Raw genomic sequence first — 19,663 nt, forward strand, 5'->3', positions numbered from 1 at the left:
TACCAAAAACAAGTCATGCCAGACTAATCTGATCTCTTTTTTCGATAGAGTTACGAGTTGGGTCGATACAGGGAATGCCGTGGATGTAGCATATCTAGATTTCAGTAAGGCCTTCGACAAAGTCCCCCACGACCTTCTGGCAAACAAACTAGTAAAATGTGGGCTAGACAAAACTACGGTTAGGTGGATCTGTAATTGGCTAAGCGAACGAACCCAAAGGGTGCTCACCAATGCGTCGTCTTCATCATGGAAAGAAGTGACAAGTGGAGTGCCGCAGGGCTCCGTCCTGGGCCCGGTTCTGTTCAACATCTTTATTAACGACTTAGACGAAGGGTTAGAAGGCACGATCATCAAGTTTGCAGATGACACCAAACTCGGAGGGATAGCTAACACTCCAGAAGACAGGAGCAGAATTCAAAACGATCTTGACAGACTAGAGAGATGGGCCGAAACTAACAAAATGAAGTTCAACAGGGACAAATGCAAGATACTTCACTTCGGCAGAAAAAATGGAAATCAAAGATACAGAATGGGGGACGCCTGGCTTGACAGCAGTGTGTGCGAAAAAGATCTTGGAGTCCTCGTGGACAACAAGTTAAACATGAGCCTACAATGTGATGCGGCAGCTAAAAAAGCCAATGGGATTTTGGCCTGCATCAATAGGGGAATAACGTCTAGATCCAGGGAAGTCATGCTCCCCCTCTATTCTGCCTTGGTCAGACCACACCTGGAATACTGTGTCCAGTTTTGGGCACCGCAGATGAAGGGAGATGCTGACAAGCTGGAAAGCGTCCAGAGGAGGGCAACTAAAATGATTAAGGGTCTGGAGAACAAGCCCTATGAGGAGAGGCTTAAAGAGCTGGGCATGTTTAGCCTGCAGAAGAGAAGGCTGAGAGGAGACATGATAGCCATGTACAAATATGTGAGGGGAAGTCATAGGGAGGAGGGAGCAAGCTTATTTTCTGCTGCCCTGCAGACTAGGACACGGAACAATGGCTTCAAACTACAGGAAAGGAGATTCCACCTGAACATCAGGAAGAACTTCCTCACTGTGAGGGCTGTTCGGCAGTGGAACTCTCTCCCCCGGGCCGCGGTGGAGGCTCCTTCTTTGGAGGCTTTTAAGCAGAGGCTGGATGGCCATCTGTCGGGGGTGCTTTGAATGCGATTTCCTGCTTCTTAGCGGGGGGTTGGACTAGATGGCCCTTGAGGTCTCTTCCAACTCTACTATTCTATGATTCTATGATTCTATGATTCTATGAATATGAAGGTATGTAAGACATGTCCCCTTATAAAGTTTTCCCCTGACATTAAGTTTAGTTGTGTCCAGTTCTGGGGGGTTGATGCTCATCTCCATTTCTAAGCCGAAGAGCCGGCATTGACCATAAACACCTGCAAGGTCATGTGGCTGGCATGACTGCAAGAAGCACAGTTATCTTCCTACCAGAGTGGCACCTATTAATCTACTCACATTTGCATATTTTCAAACTGCTAGGTTGGCAGAAGCTGGGGCTAACAGCGGAAGCTCATCCATTCCCCAGATTTGAACTGCCAACCTTTTGCTCAGCAAGTTCAGTGGTTTGACCTGCTGCACCACTGAGGCCCTTCTGTTTATAACATGACTGCTATTAGCACTGGAGAAGGGTTTTTTTTTGGGGGGGGGGGTTGCCTTAAGAGCTGGCACCTTGTTTATTAATGCTCAAAATAAAAGCATGTGTTATAATGCCTAATACTTTCTATATAAGAAAGTATTATATAGCAATATATGACATGACAAGACATAATGATAGTAAAAATAGTTGTGATAGAAACGTCATTACCAAGTCACATCATGCTATGTTGACAATAGCCATGCTCTTTATTTAAGATTCAAAAGAAGAAATTGCAGAGTTAATCAGACTCTGCTTTTTGAATAATAATTTCCATAACAATTTGCATATATAACACATATACATTCATTCATATAAGTGCATTTCAGCTAAAACACAAGAAATGGAACTTGCTCCCCAAACCATTCAGTTATTCATCAAACAATATTATTGAATGATTGTAGTGTAAGTGGTAACATTTTGCTTCTCCTAAGTAAGATATTGTGGAGCTAATGGGTAATATTAACTACCTCATTGAAATGGAGATTTCATATAATTGATTTAGTTCAAAAACACAGAAATACAAATTCCTTCTATCCATCAAACTTCATGCTTATTTATTTTAAACTATTTAATCTATATCCATTCTTTCCCTCAAACAGGACCCAAGGCAGCTTAGCAAAAGAATGGAAACAAGTTATACAAAATAAAACCAGCTAACAGAGTCTTTTTAAAAAATTCTTAATCTACAACATTAAAATATCTATATCTTGGAACACTATATAGTCATTTATAAAGAGGACAACAACAATAAAAATACAGGACACACATTACATTAAAGGCCTTTCTGCATACCCATCCAGTCATCAAGTGAAAAAGTATTTATCTCTTAAGGAGAATAAGGAAGGGGCCATTAGTTTCCAGTGGCAGGGAGTTCCACGGCAAAGGAACAACTACTGAGGAAACTTCTTCTTGTGTCCCCACCAAATGTAGTTCTAACGGTGGTGGGACAGAGAGGAATGTCTAAAACTTTAGAAAGACAGTCTTTCAACTACATCTTCATTCTTTATATATTACTGCAGCCCTGAAATTGTGTGTAAAATTTTGTATTTCAGAGAAATTTAAATCACAGAACCATTACAATTGCAATAATACATGGGAGATGATACTGCTCCCATGATGCTAAACATATTTACTTAGAAATAAGTACCATTTTATTGTAGAAAAGAGAAAAATATGTAAAAAGTAAGCAAATAATGAAATGAGCAATGGCACTCACATATATGTCTGGATGTTTGTTTCTGATTTTAAAAAATTAAAAACAACAAAAATGCTGTTGTAATCAGTATCAATACTGACAGGTTGATTGTACCCAATACAGGCCAGATTTGGATGCAGAGGTTCTTTGCTCGGGTTCCCATCACTTCCTGCTCTCTGATTTATCATACAGGATTGGTGCTAAGCTTTGGGCTCTGTGCCTTGTCCCACAAAGCTCAGCCTACCTAAACACTAGGCAGAAGGATCAATCTTTACCTGGAATCTAGAACTAATAAATGTTACTTTTGGAACTTCAGGTCCTAGAATCCTTTAACTAGCAAGAGCGGTGCGAGTTGTGCACCCTGCTGTGTTCAGTATTGTGAATATGTACACTAATGTACCTCACTGCTTGTTTAGGCAAGAGAGCAGAGGTAAGTTTGTGAAACAAACCAGAGACGTACAAGAACAAGTACAATGCTAAGAGACACAAAATAATCTCTTTAAACTCAATCTTCTTGTTCTTTTCTAGAATGTTTGCACACTAGAACTGGAAGACCTGATTTAGGCCAGACCATCAAATTCAGTAACAGAAGTTTGATCCTGTATCATTTATTTTTGTGCTAAATAACTTAGAATCATAGAGTTGGAAGAGACCTCATGGGTCATTCAATCCAACCCCCTGCCAAAAAGCAGGAAAATCACATTCAAATCACCCCTAATAGATGGCCATCCAGCCTCTGTTTAAAAGCCTCCAAAGAAGGAGACTTCACCACACTCCAGGGCAGAGAGTTCCACTGCTAAACAGCTCTCACCGTTAGGAATGGAAGTTCTTCCTAATGTTCAGGTGGAATCTCCTTTCCTGTAGTTTGATGCCAATGTTCTGTGTCCTAGTCTTCTGGACCACTTCCTATTCCTGTACTCCTTCTAAGACATAAGCTTTTGACATAGCCTAAGCGAAATCTCCAACATTTCACAGATCAAAACTGACACTTGGCCAGGCAACATCCAAGGGTGGTCAATATGGCAAAGGTTATTGAATAGAAAGACCAACAAGGCTTGGAAATATGAGCCTCTCCTAGGTCTAAAATGGTTCAGGGATTGGAGGAGAGATAAGATCTCAAAAGTACCTCCCATTATTCCTAGAAGTAGTAGGGAGCATTTTTTTTATCCCAAGGGGCCTGGGTCATGCAAAAATAGCCCTAGTAGCAATGCATCTTGAGGGTTACACTTTGCCTACTTCTGCCTATGAACAAGGATTATTTGTGTACACAACTAAATACATTTATGGCTGCTTCCAGTCATCTTCCCAAGGGATACTTAGGTGCATCCTCCTTGTTGTCCTTCTGCCAGCAGGCAAAGTCATTCAGGCAGACTTTTAGCAAATGACTGCTTGCCTAGAAGCGGGCTTTTAATGGAAGGGGACTGTATTTTTATTGTGGTTCTTTTAATTGCTTTAAATCCTATTACTTTTTAATATCGCAATGTGTTTAATCAATTTTTTAATAATTTTTAGGATTTTTATTGGTATCTTTGAGTCTTGTTGTATTTGAACTTCTGAAGATAGATGAGATACAAATAAAAACAAACCCAAAATATTCATCAAATGTGAAGATTAAATACTGACGCAAATCTGAATATTGTTTGATGACAATTAATTCCACAAAGCACACAAAGCTGACATTCTATAGTAAATATCTGTAATAAATATAGAACCTTGTGCAATAGCTACAAATGGATGGTAAAACTTTTCATGAAAAAATAAAGCAAATCAATTTTACTTCTTGTAAAACAAAGCGTAACTAATATCAGAAGTTCAACAATCAAGAATTATGCATGAGCCGTTCTGTGTGGTCCCTACCTACTTGTATATAATGAGACCTGTTGATGATGATAACTATAGCCTTTTTTAATATCTAGCTGGAGTTTATTTATTTTAAACATTTATATTCCACCCTTCTCACCCCGAAGGGGACTCAGAGCGGAGCACGACATATATATGGCAAGCACTCCATGCCGGGAGACAGAATAATTATAAATATACACAAACATTAAAATCAGTTATATCTACTTTAAAATCAGCTGTTTAAACCAACCCAGGACATCATGCTGGCACCGCTCAGTGGCGTAAGTTTCCTATTATTGCCTCACTGCAATGCCCCAAAGCCTTGGTCCCACAGCCAGGTCTTTACCATCTTTCTGAAGGACAGGACGGAGGGGGGTGATCTAATCTCGCAAGGGAGGGAGTTCCATAGCCGGGGGGCAATCACTGAGAAGGCCCTGTCTCTCGTCCCCGCCAAACGCACCTGTGACAGTGGCGGGACCAAGAGAAGTGCCTCCCCAGAAGATCTTAGTATTTGCTGTGGTTCGTAAAGGGGGATGCGTTTAGACAGGTAAACTGGGCTGGGGGCAGTTAGGGCTTTATAGGCCAAAGCCAGCACTTTTAATTGTGCCCGGTAGCAAACAGGCAGCCAGTGTTGTGTGCTCCCTATATGCCACCCCAGTTATTAATCTGGCTGCCTCTTGTTGGGCTATTTGTAGCTTCTGGACGGTCTTCAAAGGCAACCCCATGTAGAGCGTGTTGCAGTAATCTTTCCTGGATGTAATGAGAGCGTGGACCACTGTGGCCAAGTCTGACTTCCTAAGGTACGGGTGCAACTGGCGCACAAGATTTAATAAACTTTCAGGTGATAGAGGAAAAAGTGAAGGAGGAAGAGTAAAGTTGGGATGGGGAAAAGAGACAGTTCTGTAGTTCAGTTCTACAATTCATATTCTTTGAATATCCTATCATTCTCTTTTTGAGGCCTTGAGCTACGTATTGCAATTTATGTGTTTCCATGGGAAATGTAACCAATGCAGAAACTGCATCCATAGACATTCCTTCAAGGACAGAAATTTGTCTATTACCTGGCAGATTCTTGCTTGTATATGTCAATTATGTTTTCCACCAACAGATTCCTCTGAAGGCCATAGACGCCATGCCTGTCCAGAACAACTTCGTGCCTGCAAGAGGGACAGCGGAACCGACCTCCTGAAGCCACAGTGGTGCCTCCTCTCATTGGCAGATATGGGTTTGAGGCCTGTTCTTGCCAAGGAGTAAAACACGTTGTGGAGTCAAGCATGCATTCATTCACAGATATTTCCTGCAACTGCTTTCACTTCCATATTGTAAGATGCATGTCAGACTACCTGCTTAAGAAATGATCATATGCCTTCATGTTACTCTTTGCATTTTAATGACTATTTGATGAGGCAGAGCTTTCCAAACATTTCATGTTGGTGACACACTTTTTAGACATGAATCATTTTGTGACACAGTAATTCAGTTTTACTAGCAAACTGGAAGTTAAACCAGTCCCATATAAGAGATGGACACATATATAAATTCTAAATTGTGGAATGCATGGGGACAACATATCTCATGGAAACTTTTCATTTATATGTTTTTGATATATACAGTAGAGTCTCTCTTATCCAACACTCGCTTATCCAACGTTCTGGATTATCCAACACATTTTTGTAGTCAATGTTTACAATACATCATGATATTTTGGTGCTAAATTCGTAAATACAGTAATTACTACATAGCATTACTGTGTATTGAACTACTTTTTCTGTCAAATTTGTTGTATAACATGATGTTTTGGTGCTGAATTTGTAAAATCATAACCTAATTTGATGTTTAATAGGCTTTTCCTTAATCTCTCCTTATTATCCAACATATTCGCTTATCCAACGTTCTGCCGGCCCGTTCAACGTTGGATAAGCGAGACTCTACTGTATTGCTTTTTTCTTGTTACATTCATGCAAAACACCTACACACTGCAGTTTGGAAAGCCCTGGGATAAGGTAATCAAAGACAAACTTAACCTTAACTACCAACACATAGTTCAAATTACTATACAATAAGTACAAAAGGTATATTGTTTCCATTTTGTTTAGGGATTCAAAGTTAATAAAGTAATAACTTCTTCTAGAGATAAACTTTCCATTCTTAGAAGTATTGGAGAAGGACAGGGATGGGTTTATGTTAATATCTCTACGTACGTTAAATAATAATTCATTCTAGATCAATTAAAGGGGGGATTTCCACATGCAAGGGATCCAGAATCACAAAGCACATAACAAACAAGTGTCCTTTTTATAATTCATTTTCTTCTAAGTTAGAGAAAATCCTTTTCATTAAACCACCACAGCTGATTTATAATCTAAAAGGTTAAATAATTCCAAAGGTTAACTTACCTGGAAGATGTCACTGGCACATTTTCGACATAGGTTGTGCTGACAGGGGAGGATAACCACTGGCTTAGAAAACATCTCTAAACATATGGGACAAATAAGCTGCTTCTCTAAGTTATCCATAGTTTCTTGCTCTTTGGAGAAAGACTTGTAATTAAGAGAAGTGCTCATCTCCTAGAGAGTCTCAGGAACATAGACTCAGAATCAGAATGCTGTCAATGGGTTTCCGGGTTAGGTCCCCTGAAAAAAAATCCAAAGCTTGTGAGATCAAGTGTCCTTTGAGGCTCTTTCCCTGGATGACATTGTTTTAGTGGGTGGAAGGGAGGGCAGGGAGATGGGCCTATTTTAGAAGCAGAGCGTCATTGGTTGCTATACTCACTCTCTCCATATATGCATCTGACACAAGGACAGATTTAGACAGGTGACAGCTCACTGGGGTGAAAGATCAACATTCTTGTGTCCAAGAAGGAATGGGGGGAGCAAAGGGAAGGAGGCGGAGAAATTCAACAGTTGCCGCTGACACATGCACTGCTCACTCTTTTGGAAAAGCTGAAATATTATGTTGACCATAGAATGCAGATTGGTTGTTCATGTTTTTACATCTCACTGTGCTAAGAAAAAGCAAGGAGCAGTGCAATAAACATACTCTATATGCTTGTGTATAAATCTTGACATTTTAGTCAAAAAAATCACCTCCAAAAATGGTGTCATCTTATCCATGGGTCAATGTAAGTACTGTGTACATTAATTTGTCAAAAAACAACCACCTACTTCTCTGAATAGAGTGGTAAAAGATAAGAGCTTTTTCCATCCCAGGAAAACCTTAAAGGAGTACTGACCCCTTGTACTGTCTCCACTATGGTGCTGCTTCTAGACTTTTTGATTGACTGAGCAGGGAAAATGTCAGTGGCAGTCAAAGGCATCTCACTCTTTAAGGCAGTCCTAGTGTTTTCCTTTCACCATGGAATGATTTTCAACTTGTCTACATGGGGGATATCAAAATCCACAATTACATAGGAAGTCGACTTATACTTGAGTAGATATTGTACTTTCTAAAGCTAAGGTGAGTCCAAAAGTCAATTTTCTGGTCTAGAACCTCTCAAATAATGATGGATTGCCAAAGAACAAACCAAAAACACCCAGAAGTAACCAGACGTTCAGTTATAGTTTTGGGGAATTCCCCTCCACCAACTGTTGAGGTGTGCAAGAAAGGTCTTAAACTATTTAATATCTGAACTTCTGAAGGCTTCTAGAAGAGTAGCCTCTTTCTCCTCTTCATGCTTTTTAATCCAGGGTGTTTGAAAAGGAAAAGAGCCGTAAAAGCAGTGCCAGGAGTTCATTCAAAAGGACCTTGACAGATTGGAGAGCTGGAGCAAAGTTAATAATGTGAATCTCATAAAGGTACTACATCTAGGAAGGGAAAATGTGTAAGATTAATGAAATCTAGCTTTTAAAAAAGCACATGTGAAAATGGTTGAACAATTTTAGCAGATTATAACTTAAGCATGGGTCAACAGTATAATGCAGTGACTTAAACAAGCAAAGAAACAATGCACTGTAGACTGTATCAAAAGGAATATAGCACCCAGATCGAGGGGAGTAGTAAAGCAATACTTTTCCCAGTTCTGGATAACAGAGTTCAATAAGGACAAGCTGGAATATGACCAGAGGAAAGCAACCAAGATGGTAAAAGGTCTGCAAATCAAGTACTATGAGGAATAATTTTGAGAGCTAGGTATGTTGACTTGGAGCAGAGAAAACTTGAGAGGTGATATGATAACCATCTCCAAATACATGAAAGGATGCCATGCAAAAGATGGAATGAACTTTTCTCCTGCTCTTCTAGAGCCTCAAACATGAACTATGGAGTGGAATTACAAGAGAAGATGAGAGATTCCACCTAAATATTAGGATGAACTTGTTTTCTGTTCACTGGTGGGATAGATTGACTTGAAGGATGGTGAACTCTCCTTCTCTGAGGTTTGAAGCATAGGTTGAATGGCTGTCTCTCAGGAGTCCTTTAATTGTATATCCGCATGGCAGGAATACTATGTGGTTTCTAAGTGATTCTGTGTGCCCCCAGGGCTGTGCTTTGCCTATTATTAACCAATTAATTGCATATTTCTAATGTTCAGAACATACTTGTCTGAAATGATATATGAGACTTTAAAAAGTCTCTATCTCTTTCATAGAAGGAAGTAAGATGTGAAAACAAACTCCACAATTAGTTACGTGAACCAGCCTTAGCAGTGGCAGATGATGTGGCAGATGGAAGGATGCTCCCTTTGTAGACTAGCACTGAGGCAGGAACCCCCCCCCCCCCCCATGTTCTCACCAGTGAGTAGTGTGGTAAAATAGCATAAAAGGATGTGGCTCAGATAGCTTTGTACTTCTCACACATGGCTGACCAGCAGTGTCTATTCCTAGATAATGCTAAGCCAAAGCCCCCTTTCTCCTCTTCTGCCTCAAAAAGCCAATTGGCCAATGTTTGCTTCTTTCCTGCCTTGATCTTCTTCCTGTCATATTGTCACACCTGTAGACACAGTAGTGCTAAAGTGTTGCCATAGAGAAAACTTAGCTCCCCAATAATATTCTACATAAATAAACTTTCTCTGTAGTTTTTAAAGGAACAGTTCCAACACATTTAAAAAGAGAAAAAAAAACCACTTTCAATCTGTCCTTAGTTAGAGTACTTTGGAAAATAGCGAAGATGCACCATTTTTATTGGCTGAGCAAAGGTGATAATTCTGCCTGGGTTACATGCCCATAGTATAATCCCAATGACTAAGTTCCAGCACTGGGGCATTGCTTTGTTTCTGTTTATTGGATGCATGGATCCCTCATAACTTGGCACTTGTTGCAAAGTTATTTTTAAAATGACTATTTCCCAGATCACGTCTGGCATGTGAGGCCTAATCTTAAAGCAAAGCCATCTGTGCTGTTACTTGCCAATACTTTATCAGACAACTGTACAAGCAGTATGTATCACGTCTATGAGTTTAAGTGCAACATCCACGATACTTACTGTAGCAGGCGGTTGTGTTTGCTTTCATCCTGTACATATACCTCTCACACATGAGTTCCATTTTATTTGATAATAAAATAACTAGAAATTAATCTGGGGAGTGGGGTGAGCTCCTACTGTTAGCACCAGCTTCTGCCAACCTAGCGGTTAGAAAACATGCAAATGTGAGTAGATACCTCTCACACATGAGTTCAATTTTATTTGATAATAAAATAGCTAGAAATTAATCTGGGGAGTGGGGTGAGCTCCCACTGTTAGCACCAGCTTCTGCCAACCTAGTGGTTAGAAAACATGCAAATGTGAGTAGATCAATAGGTACCGCTCCTGTGGGAAGGTAACAGAGCTCCATGAAGTCATGCCGGCCACATGATTTTGGAGACGTCTACGGACAATGCTGGCTCTTCATCTTAGAAATGGAGATGAGCACTAATTCCCAGAGTCAGACACATCTAGACTTAATGTCAGGGAAAACCTTTACACACACACACACACACACACACACACACACGTATATGAAGGTTGAATGAAAAGTAATGCCTCCACCTTCGTTACTTGGGTTTGAATGGGAATATTTTAATAAATCAAATGCAGAAATAATTCTTAGAATGTGCTCTTTAACTACCACTATTCACTTTCCCACATAATCACCAGACAATTGGATACATTGAAGGAGTAACCTCAACTGAACTACAGGCAATCTATACCTATAGCCAAATCTGGGGCCATTCCCTTCTTTTTGTAAGTGTGATTTATTGTTATAATTGTATTGTTTTACTTTGTTTAATAATGTGTATTATGTTGTTATGTAATGTTTGTGTTTGCTTTTATGACTGTAAACCGCCCTGAGTCCCATCCGGGAGATAGGGCGGTATATAAATAAAGTATTATTATTATTATTAATTATTATTATTATTATTATTATTATTATTATTATTATTCTCCCTGTACTATAATAACTTCTGAGTGAAACTGGACATGCACAAGAATATTTGGTTTTTATGCAGCAAGAAAAATTTAAAAAGTTTACATTTCTGCTGCAAACTTTACCGGCTGTTAGGAATTGTGGGAGTTGAAGTCCAAAAGGGGGCCAAAGTTTGCTCTTGCCTGGCTGTAGAATATACTTTGTTGTATGTACTAAGGAATGACAACCTTGAAACACCATAGCATTGTTGGCATTGTGTTGTCAAAGGCTTTCATGGCCAGAATCACTTGGTTGCTGTGAGTTGCTGGTCCGTATGGCCATGTTCCAGAAGCATTCTCTCCTGACGCTTTGCCCACATCAGAGGTGTGAGATCTGTTGGAAACTAGGAAAGTGGAATTTATATATCTGTGGAATGTCCAGGGTGGGAGAAAGAACTCTTGTCTGTTTGAGGCAGGTGTGAATGTTGCATATTTAAGTCAGCCATAGCAGAGCACTTGATGAATGAACCTGGATGGATACAGCAGATTATTTGAGAACACAGAAATGCTGGACCACTCTAACAACCACTAAAGCCCCTTCCACACAGCTGAATAAAATCCCACATTATTTTCTTTGAACTGGAATATATGGCAGTGAGAACTCAGATAACCCAGTTCAAAGAAGATATTGTGGGATTTTCTGCCTTGATATTCTGGGTTATATGGCTGTGTGGAAGGGCCCACAGACTGCACAGAGAAGCCATTGAAATCCACAAGCGTATGGACAGTTTCGACAGAAAGGAGGAAACCATGAAAATGAACCAAATCTGTCTCTCAGTATTTAAAAAACCTCTAAAATCAGGTCAGTGAATAAAGAACAACGTTCAGAAAACAGGGGAATTCCAGACAGGAAACAATCAGGGCAAAACTGATGTATTGACAATTTTGAATGGCTGTTCCAGGGGGGTGGGGGGTATGAGGAGAGGGTGGGGGTGGATACATTTATTTCTAAGGACTGTTTAAAATGTCATTTAAGAAATAGTTACCTTTGGAACAATGTATACTGAAATAAGTTATGTATGGCAAAAATAGTTAATTGTTATGATGTATCAAAAAGAAATTAAAAAAGCAAAAAAAAAAAAAAACAATCAGGGCAAGCTAACACCTTTCAACAAAGGATTCCCCAAAGCAGGAATCAGCCAGGTCTTGAAGCCGCGAGGCTTTTCGATGCTAATCAAGGTGATTAATTGCAACACTCACACTTGTCTCCAACAGATAGTTCTTTCTCCCACCCTGGACCTTCCACAGATACAGTAGAGTCTCACTTATCTAACACTCGCTTGTCCAACGTTCTGGATTATCCAACGCATTTTTATAGTCAATGTTTTCAATACATCGTGATATTTTAGTGCTAGATTCGTAAATACAGTAATTACTACATAGCATTACTGCGTATTTAACTACTTTTTCTGTCAAATTTGTTGTTAAACATGATGTTTTGGTGCTTAATCTGTAAAATCATAACCTAATTTGATGCGTAATAGGCTTTTCCTTAATCCCTCCTTATTATCCAACATATTCGCTTATCCAACGTTCTGCCGGCCCGTTTATGTTGGATAAGTGAGACTCTACTGTATATAAACCTCACTTCACTATTTTCCAATATACCAAACCACCTCTGAGGATGCCTGCCATAGATGTGGGGGAAAGGTCAGGAGAGAATGCTTCAGGAACGTGGCCATACAGCCCGGAAAACTCACAACCTTTTGTCGGCATTTTTGTGCCCAGTTTTCTTGAGTACCTTCTTATAGCGAATCACAAGATTAAACTAGGAAAGTCACAGTAATTTATAAAGCACAAGAGGGAAGCTATTTTCAATCAGAAACCAAAAGTGCAAGTTAGGAAAAAAAAAAAGTCTCCTTCGAGCCGGAATCGAACCAGCGACCTAAGGATTCCTACAAGGGAAGCTCGCCTCTACAGTCCTCCGCTCTACCAGCTGAGCTATCGAAGGGACACGGCGGCGCTCCTCCCCTTGAGACATCTAAGCCTCCGGAAGAGACATGCGCTTCCTGTTTTGCCCTTGAATAAAGTTGAGAATTGCAGGCAACTCTCTTGATTCATAGTTCTTCATAGAAATGGTTCACCCAAAGAAGAGGAGGCTTTTAAAAGGGGGGGAAATGTAACCCAGCATTTCCAAAAGAATGCGATTCCATCTTGTTGGATTCTCAATGGGTATCTATCTGTCTCTTTTACCATATTTGTTTTCATCCTTATATACAGTGGCAAAATCATAATTTGGGTTTTGGAATTTTTATATATATATAAAAATTGAAAATATATATATTTTCAAACTTGTGGTTCCTGAATCTCATGGTTGTAAAACCCATGGGCACAGGGGCTGACTGCATTGTGTATTTCTGATCAATTTTTTTTTGCAAACACACAATTAAAGTGAGGGGCCAGTGGCGCAATGGATAACGCGTCTGACTACGGATCAGAAGATTGTAGGTTCGACTCCTGCCTGGCTCGCTTCTTTTACCATTGCTTTGTAATTTAATAAACATCCAAGTACAGTAGAGTCTCGCTTATCCAACGTAAACGGGCCGGCAGAACGTCGGATAAGCGAATATGTTGGATAATAAGGAGAGATTAAGGAAAAGCCTATTAATTACAATTGCTTTGTAATTCAATAAACATCCAAGTACAGTAGAGTCTCGCTTATCCAACGTAAACGGGCCGGCAGAACGTTGCATAAGCGAATATGTTGGATAATAAGGAGAGATTAAGGAAAAGCCTATTAAACATCAAATTAGGTCATGATTTTACAAATTAAGCACCAAAACATCATGTTATACAACAAATTTGACTGTATTTAGCACCAAAATATCACAATGTATTGAAAACATTGACTACAAAAATGCGTTGGATAATCCAGAACGTTGGATAAGTGAGACTCTACTGTACTTGTCACTTAGGCCCCTTCCACACAGCCATATAACCCAGAATATCAAAGCAGATAATCCACAATAACTGCTTTGAACCCGGTTATCTGACTCCACACTGCCTATAACCCAGTTCAAAGCAGACAATGAGGGATTTTAGGCAGCTGTGTGGAAGAAGCCTTAGTATTTTCACTGCATCCCTTGGTATTTTTGGGGTGTTTTGCATGTGGAAGAGATTTTAAGGTATTTAAGCCTGTTCAAGCTTTATTACTTTCAGGCTTCCAGAAGCCTACAAATAAATGTGTTTTTTTCTTGCTTCAATTTGCGTACATTTATCTCACTAAAGGCTGAATATTATTATCTACTTTAGGCCCTAAACAGAATTTTCTACTTGGGTCAGATGCTCATTTAGGTATTAAGTCATAAAGCTGCCCATCTCCATACACTTTCATTTTATGGACTGTACTGCTGCTCTAACTTGAATTAAAAGTCCAAATAAAGATCTTTTTATATGCACATTTTGCAACTATGTTACTTTTCTTCTCATACATCAATTTCAGGAACATACCCTACCCAGTTTAACTGCCATAATTCAATGCTATGAGATTGTGGGAGTTTTAGTTTGATGAGGCACCAGCACTTGTCAACATAGGCAGCTAAATATTGGACTATTGGATTATGGCTTGTTAGGATCATAATATATTGGGTAGCAGAGTTTCAGAGGTGTTCCTTTAGTTTATTGGGTAATGGAAGATCACTAAGCACATAAATATATTGTTTCTATTTGACGCTCTCAGCAGACAAAGATTCAAGTAGACTTCTACAAAATAATGTGTATGTTTTACTCATAACTTCATGTATTTAAATATACAGGTACATTTGTCAGGTTAAACTTTAAAAACATTTCAGTTTGTATCTTTAACTTATAGTCTTTAACAGTCTCTTCAAAACTATATTGCTCTGTACAGCTCTCTTTCATTACAGTCTACTTCCAAGGGACTCAAGCTTCAACTGTCATCATCTTAAAACTGTATTCTAAACAGTCACATAGTCTACAGCCCCTCCCACTGCTTACACTCAGGAAATAAATCTACATGTTATAAAACAGACAAAACATTAAATAGAGGAGGCTTGAGAAGGTTGCTATCTCCAGCACTAAAGACCTCATAAAACTACAACTCCCTTGATTCCAGAGCATTAAGCAGTGGCAGTTAAAGTGGTGTCAGACTGCATTCATTCAACAGTGTAGATATGCACTAGTGATACCTTTATTCCTGGTGGTTTAATATACACAAACATTGTTTCATGCATAAAATTATTAAAAGATTATGTATAATTAACTTTGGGCAATATGTATGAGGTGTGTATGAAATAAATAACACAGGGGTATTAACCCTTTTACAATGCTATCCAAAGCTATACATATACATATACACACACACACACACACACATATATTTGATTGGAGTTACACTTAAAATGTATCTGTTCTGACTTACATACAAATTCAACTTAAGAACAAACCTAGAGAACTTATCTTGTTTGTAACTTGGGGACTGCCTGTATATGCCAATATTCCATAATCCCAAAACGTCTGAAATCCAAACACTTCTGGTTCCAATCATTTTGAACATTGGCTACTCAATCTGTATAGGGTGTCTCAATGGGCTACTCATTCTGTATAGGCCTACAGAGTGTCCCAAAAGTCTCCATACATTAAAAAAAATCAACAAACTGATGTTTTATATTATAGTGTATATTTTTAAGATTGTAAATGGATATATTGTTTATATTTTTACACTTTCAAATATACAACATGTAGACAATATTTTGTAAAAAATTGAAAGAAATGTTTTATAAATATAGGTGTATGTAGCTACAATTTCCCAATTTCTCCATATATGGCAAACTGCTTGGATATTGGGTTGCTGTGAGTTTTCTGGGCTATGTTCCAGAAGCATTCTCTCCTGACATTTTGCCCACATTTATGTCAGGCATCCTCAGAGGTTGTGAGGTCTGTTGGAAACTAGTCAAGTGGGGCTTATATATCTGTGGATTCCCAGGGTGGGAGAAAGAAGTCTTGTCTGTTTGAGGCAAGTGAGAATGTTGCAACTGGCCACCTTGATTAGCATTGAATGGCCTTGCAGCTTCAAAGCTCGGCTGCTTCCTGCCTGGCGGAATCCTTTGTTTGGAGGTATTAGCTGGCCCTGATTGATTCCTGTCTGGAATTCCCCTGCTTTCACAGTATTGCTCTTTATTTACTGTCCTGATTTTAGAGGGTTTTTCTAACTACTGGTAGCCAGATTGTGTTCATTTTCATGATTCCCTCCTTTCTGTTGAAATTGTCCACATGCTTGTGGATTTCAATGGCTTTATCTGTGCAGTCTGACATAGAACTTTATGTTCGGATATTGTTCACTCTTACTATAGATTTATCTAGAGGGGACATTTCTGCATGTGATTATGTTTGCCAATACTAAACTAAAGGTACACTATATATTTTATCCTGAGAAACCCTCCAGGGATCAACGAAAATGGATAAAGGCCTTTTTTATTATAAAAGCTGGCGATTTTATAAAATCATATCCTGTTGCGAGCCAGGCAGGAGTCGAACCTACAATCTTCTGATCCGTAGTCAGACGCGTTATCCATTGCGCCACTGGCCCCGCACACAGAACGCGGGCTTAGGACCACATCCAAATATATAAGAGAAGCTTTGCCATGTACAGTTTCTCCTCTTTTTTTCCTTATGCATGACTTCCATCCACTTTCTCACAGTTATCCATGTTTGGATCCAATGTCTGCATTAAAGGCTAAGGCATTAAAAGTTCCTTTTTCTGTTATCACCGCCCATTTTAAGTTTTACTACAGTTCAAAGGCACAGCATTTGAAAGACTGAGAGCGGAGGCACAACTCCTGCATGCAATGTGATATCCAGCGCCACCTCCTGGTTTAGGTGTGAATTTCACCTTCCAAGCAACTGCAACAGATCTTGTTTCTGTTGCTGAAGGAAGCCGCTCGGCAAGTCCCTTCGATAGCTCAGCTGGTAGAGCGGAGGACTGTAGGACGTACAAAAGCAGGAATCCTTAGGTCGCTGGTTCGATTCCGGCTCGAAGGAGACAGTATTTTTTTGGTCCATCCTCCCAATGCAAGAAAGTGCACCTTTCTCCTCCACGTCGGATAAAACTATTTATAAATTATTTTTTCACGCAATTCATAGCTCCCCTATGATTGAAAGATCTCTGGTGCCCTGTTTTGATATCTATGGTTACACAAAGTTCAGAAGACAAGTTTCTCAACTATGAAATAATGGAAAAGTACAATTATTGGTCATTTAGATTTCTAGTTTAATTTACACTACTAGTTGGTTTAGTAGTCTAACTAGTGTACATAGATTCTCGACAAACTGTTCAAGAGCTGGGTTGCTGTGAGTTTTCCGGGCTGTATGGCCATGTTTCAGAAGCATTCTCTCCTGACATTTCACCCATATCTATGGCAGGCATCCTCAGAGGTTGTGAGGTCTGTTGAAAACTAGTCAAGTGGGGTTGTTATATCTGTGGAAGGTCCAGGTGGGATAAAGAACCTTGTCTGTTTGAGGCAAAGGTGAATGTTGCAATTGGCTACCTTCATTAATATTGAATGGCCTTGCAGCTTCAAAGCCTGGTTGCTTCCTGCCTGGGGAATCCTTTGTTGGGAGGTATTAGCTGACCCTGATGGTTTCCTGTCTGGAATTTCAGCCATGAAAGTCTTCGACAACACATTGTTCAAGGGTTGGGTTGTTGTATTTTCCGGGCTGTCTGGGCATGTTCCAGAGAGTGCTTCTGGAACATGCCCATACAGCCCGGAAAATGCACAACAACCCAGTGATTCCGGCCATGAAAGCCTTCGACAACACATTGTTCAAGGGTTATTTTGTATTTTTTCATTCTTTCATGCATTGGGGCTTGCAGTTGGATCGGTATTGCACAAAAGGTGTTTAGGTTTCAGATGATATCCACAGAGATCACAACAACACTTTCCTCTCAGCAGCTGTTGTTATAGAAACTGCTTCCCGCTTACATTTTCATGTCAAGACAGAGACTGGATCTATATTGCCATATAATGCAGTTCAATGCAGTTCAAACTGTATGATATGGGTCTACAATGCAGATCTAATAAGAATAAGATCATAATCTCAATGAGAAAAACACAAAAAGAAAAAGAATGGGCAAAGAAAACCCAGGCACAACATCTTCAATCCAATTACAGGGTGCATCTACACCGTAGAATTAGCACACTTTGACACTACTTTAACTGCTATGGAGCCATGGGGGCTGTAATTTTATAAGTCCTTTAGCCTTCTCTGTCAAATAGTAATGTTGCTTCACTAAACCATAACTCTCAGTGTTGTTGAGCCATGATACCCTCTTCCCCAAAGATTTATTATCAATAAGAAATCTTCAAGCCAGAGGTATGATTTAAAAAAAAAAATATAAAACTTTTTCTACTTTTTCAAGGTTTTGCAATATCAAAGCTGCTGGAGGCTCTGGAAGGACCCAGCAGCAACTGTACTCCGAACTCTATCAAAGCTAACGCCTTTAATACATATATAAAATAGATATTTCTTGTGTAACTTGTATTGCTTGTGTGTTGTATCAATTTCTAAATGTATCAACTTGTGTCAAAATGTATCCTGAAGGTATCTGCTTCCCTCGTGCCTCCTTTTCACATAAGCTGCTGGGAACGGTGATGACTGTACAATTAAAGAAAAATCCCTCTAGCGATCTCCCGAGCCAGATAATATCAGATCCTTTTGTGTATGTAAGTGGGACAGATGACCCTTTTGTCACCACGATCAGTTTAGGATGTTTCCTGTTTGACTAAGGCTGGAGGCTTGTTATTCTCATGAAAGAAATGGCTAAACAAATATGAATAGTACATTAGTCTTCCGAATAGGCAGCCAAGCCCCTGGTTATTTGGGATTGTCACTCTTTGTCTCTTAAGTCTTGCACTTTTGTCTCTAGAGAACTGGACACAAGTCAATCAAGGAATCATCTGCATACCCACATTATCATTTCCCCCAGTTTCGTACCCTCCTAAGGGGCATCTCTGCAATGGACTGGACCTTTAAACTAACTAATGATCACTTGTTCCTCTTCCTGCTGTGGGGATTTCCTCTTTCTATCAGTGACTTCAGGGAATACTCTGGTTAATCCCTGCATTTATTTATTTATTTCTCATACTTGTACCCTAGCTTTCTCACCCTGAAGGGGACTCAGGGTGGCCCCACAACAGACAGCAATTTGATGCCAACAAACAATACAAAAATAGCAATTACAATTAAAAACCAAGTATCAAATATAAATTATTAAAACATCAATTACATTCATGCAAGTTCAAAATCCTAGTCCAGGGTCAGTCCATTAGTCAATCACTTTAAATTATTCTCATTATTGCACTGCTGCAGATACTGCTTGAATGCTTGATCCCTTAACCATGTCTTAGTTTTTCCTGAAAGACAAGATGAAGAAGACTGTTCTGATTTCAGTGGGGAGGGGGTTCTACAGATGAGGAGTTACCACTGAGAAGGCCCTGTCTCTCGTCCTCACCAGTCGAGCTTGCAAGGGTGGTGGGATTGAGAGCAAGGCCTTCCCCAATGATCTTAACCTCCGAGGTGGATATCGGAGATACGTTTGGACAGGTAAGCTGGGCCGGAACCATTTAGGGCTGTATAGACT

General features: G+C 39.6%; 1 protein-coding gene and 4 non-coding genes across 7 annotated transcripts in view; 2 read left to right on the forward strand and 3 right to left on the reverse strand.

Annotated features, from left to right (window-relative positions):
- trim55 (tripartite motif containing 55) overlaps positions 1 to 7,500 on the reverse strand; it is a 43,223-nt gene extending 35,723 nt beyond the window's left edge. The window contains exons 1-2 of one of the 3 annotated variants that reach the window (XM_016992860.2): positions 7,083 to 7,497; positions 5,748 to 5,920 (exon numbers count right to left, since the gene is read on the reverse strand). In XM_016992860.2, coding sequence (XP_016848349.1) covers positions 5,748 to 5,920; positions 7,083 to 7,250 — 341 coding nt within the window. In that variant the 5' untranslated portion in view covers positions 7,251 to 7,497. Of the gene's footprint in view, positions 1 to 5,747; positions 5,926 to 7,082 lie in introns of all 3 variants that reach the window. The other 2 variants (XM_062980322.1, XM_003219625.4) reach the window with 2 other exon arrangements.
- Positions 7,501 to 12,921: 5,421 nt separating this feature from the next.
- Positions 12,922 to 13,015, reverse strand: trnay-gua (transfer RNA tyrosine (anticodon GUA)). The gene is made up of 2 exons: positions 12,979 to 13,015; positions 12,922 to 12,957 (listed from the first exon to the last, which is right to left on the reverse strand). It is a non-coding gene; the product is annotated as a tRNA-Tyr (tRNA).
- Positions 13,016 to 13,460: 445 nt separating this feature from the next.
- On the forward strand, positions 13,461 to 13,533 carry trnar-acg (transfer RNA arginine (anticodon ACG)). The gene has a single exon. It is a non-coding gene; the product is annotated as a tRNA-Arg (tRNA).
- Positions 13,534 to 16,539: 3,006 nt separating this feature from the next.
- trnar-acg (transfer RNA arginine (anticodon ACG)) lies at positions 16,540 to 16,612 on the reverse strand. The gene has a single exon. It is a non-coding gene; the product is annotated as a tRNA-Arg (tRNA).
- Positions 16,613 to 16,974: 362 nt separating this feature from the next.
- On the forward strand, positions 16,975 to 17,064 carry trnay-gua (transfer RNA tyrosine (anticodon GUA)). Its single transcript is given in 2 exon segments — positions 16,975 to 17,011; positions 17,029 to 17,064. It is a non-coding gene; the product is annotated as a tRNA-Tyr (tRNA).
- Positions 17,065 to 19,663: the final 2,599 nt, after the last annotated feature.

The sequence above is a fragment of the Anolis carolinensis genome, chromosome 4 (genome assembly GCF_035594765.1).
Source record: "Anolis carolinensis isolate JA03-04 chromosome 4, rAnoCar3.1.pri, whole genome shotgun sequence".
NCBI lineage: Eukaryota > Metazoa > Chordata > Lepidosauria > Squamata > Dactyloidae > Anolis > Anolis carolinensis.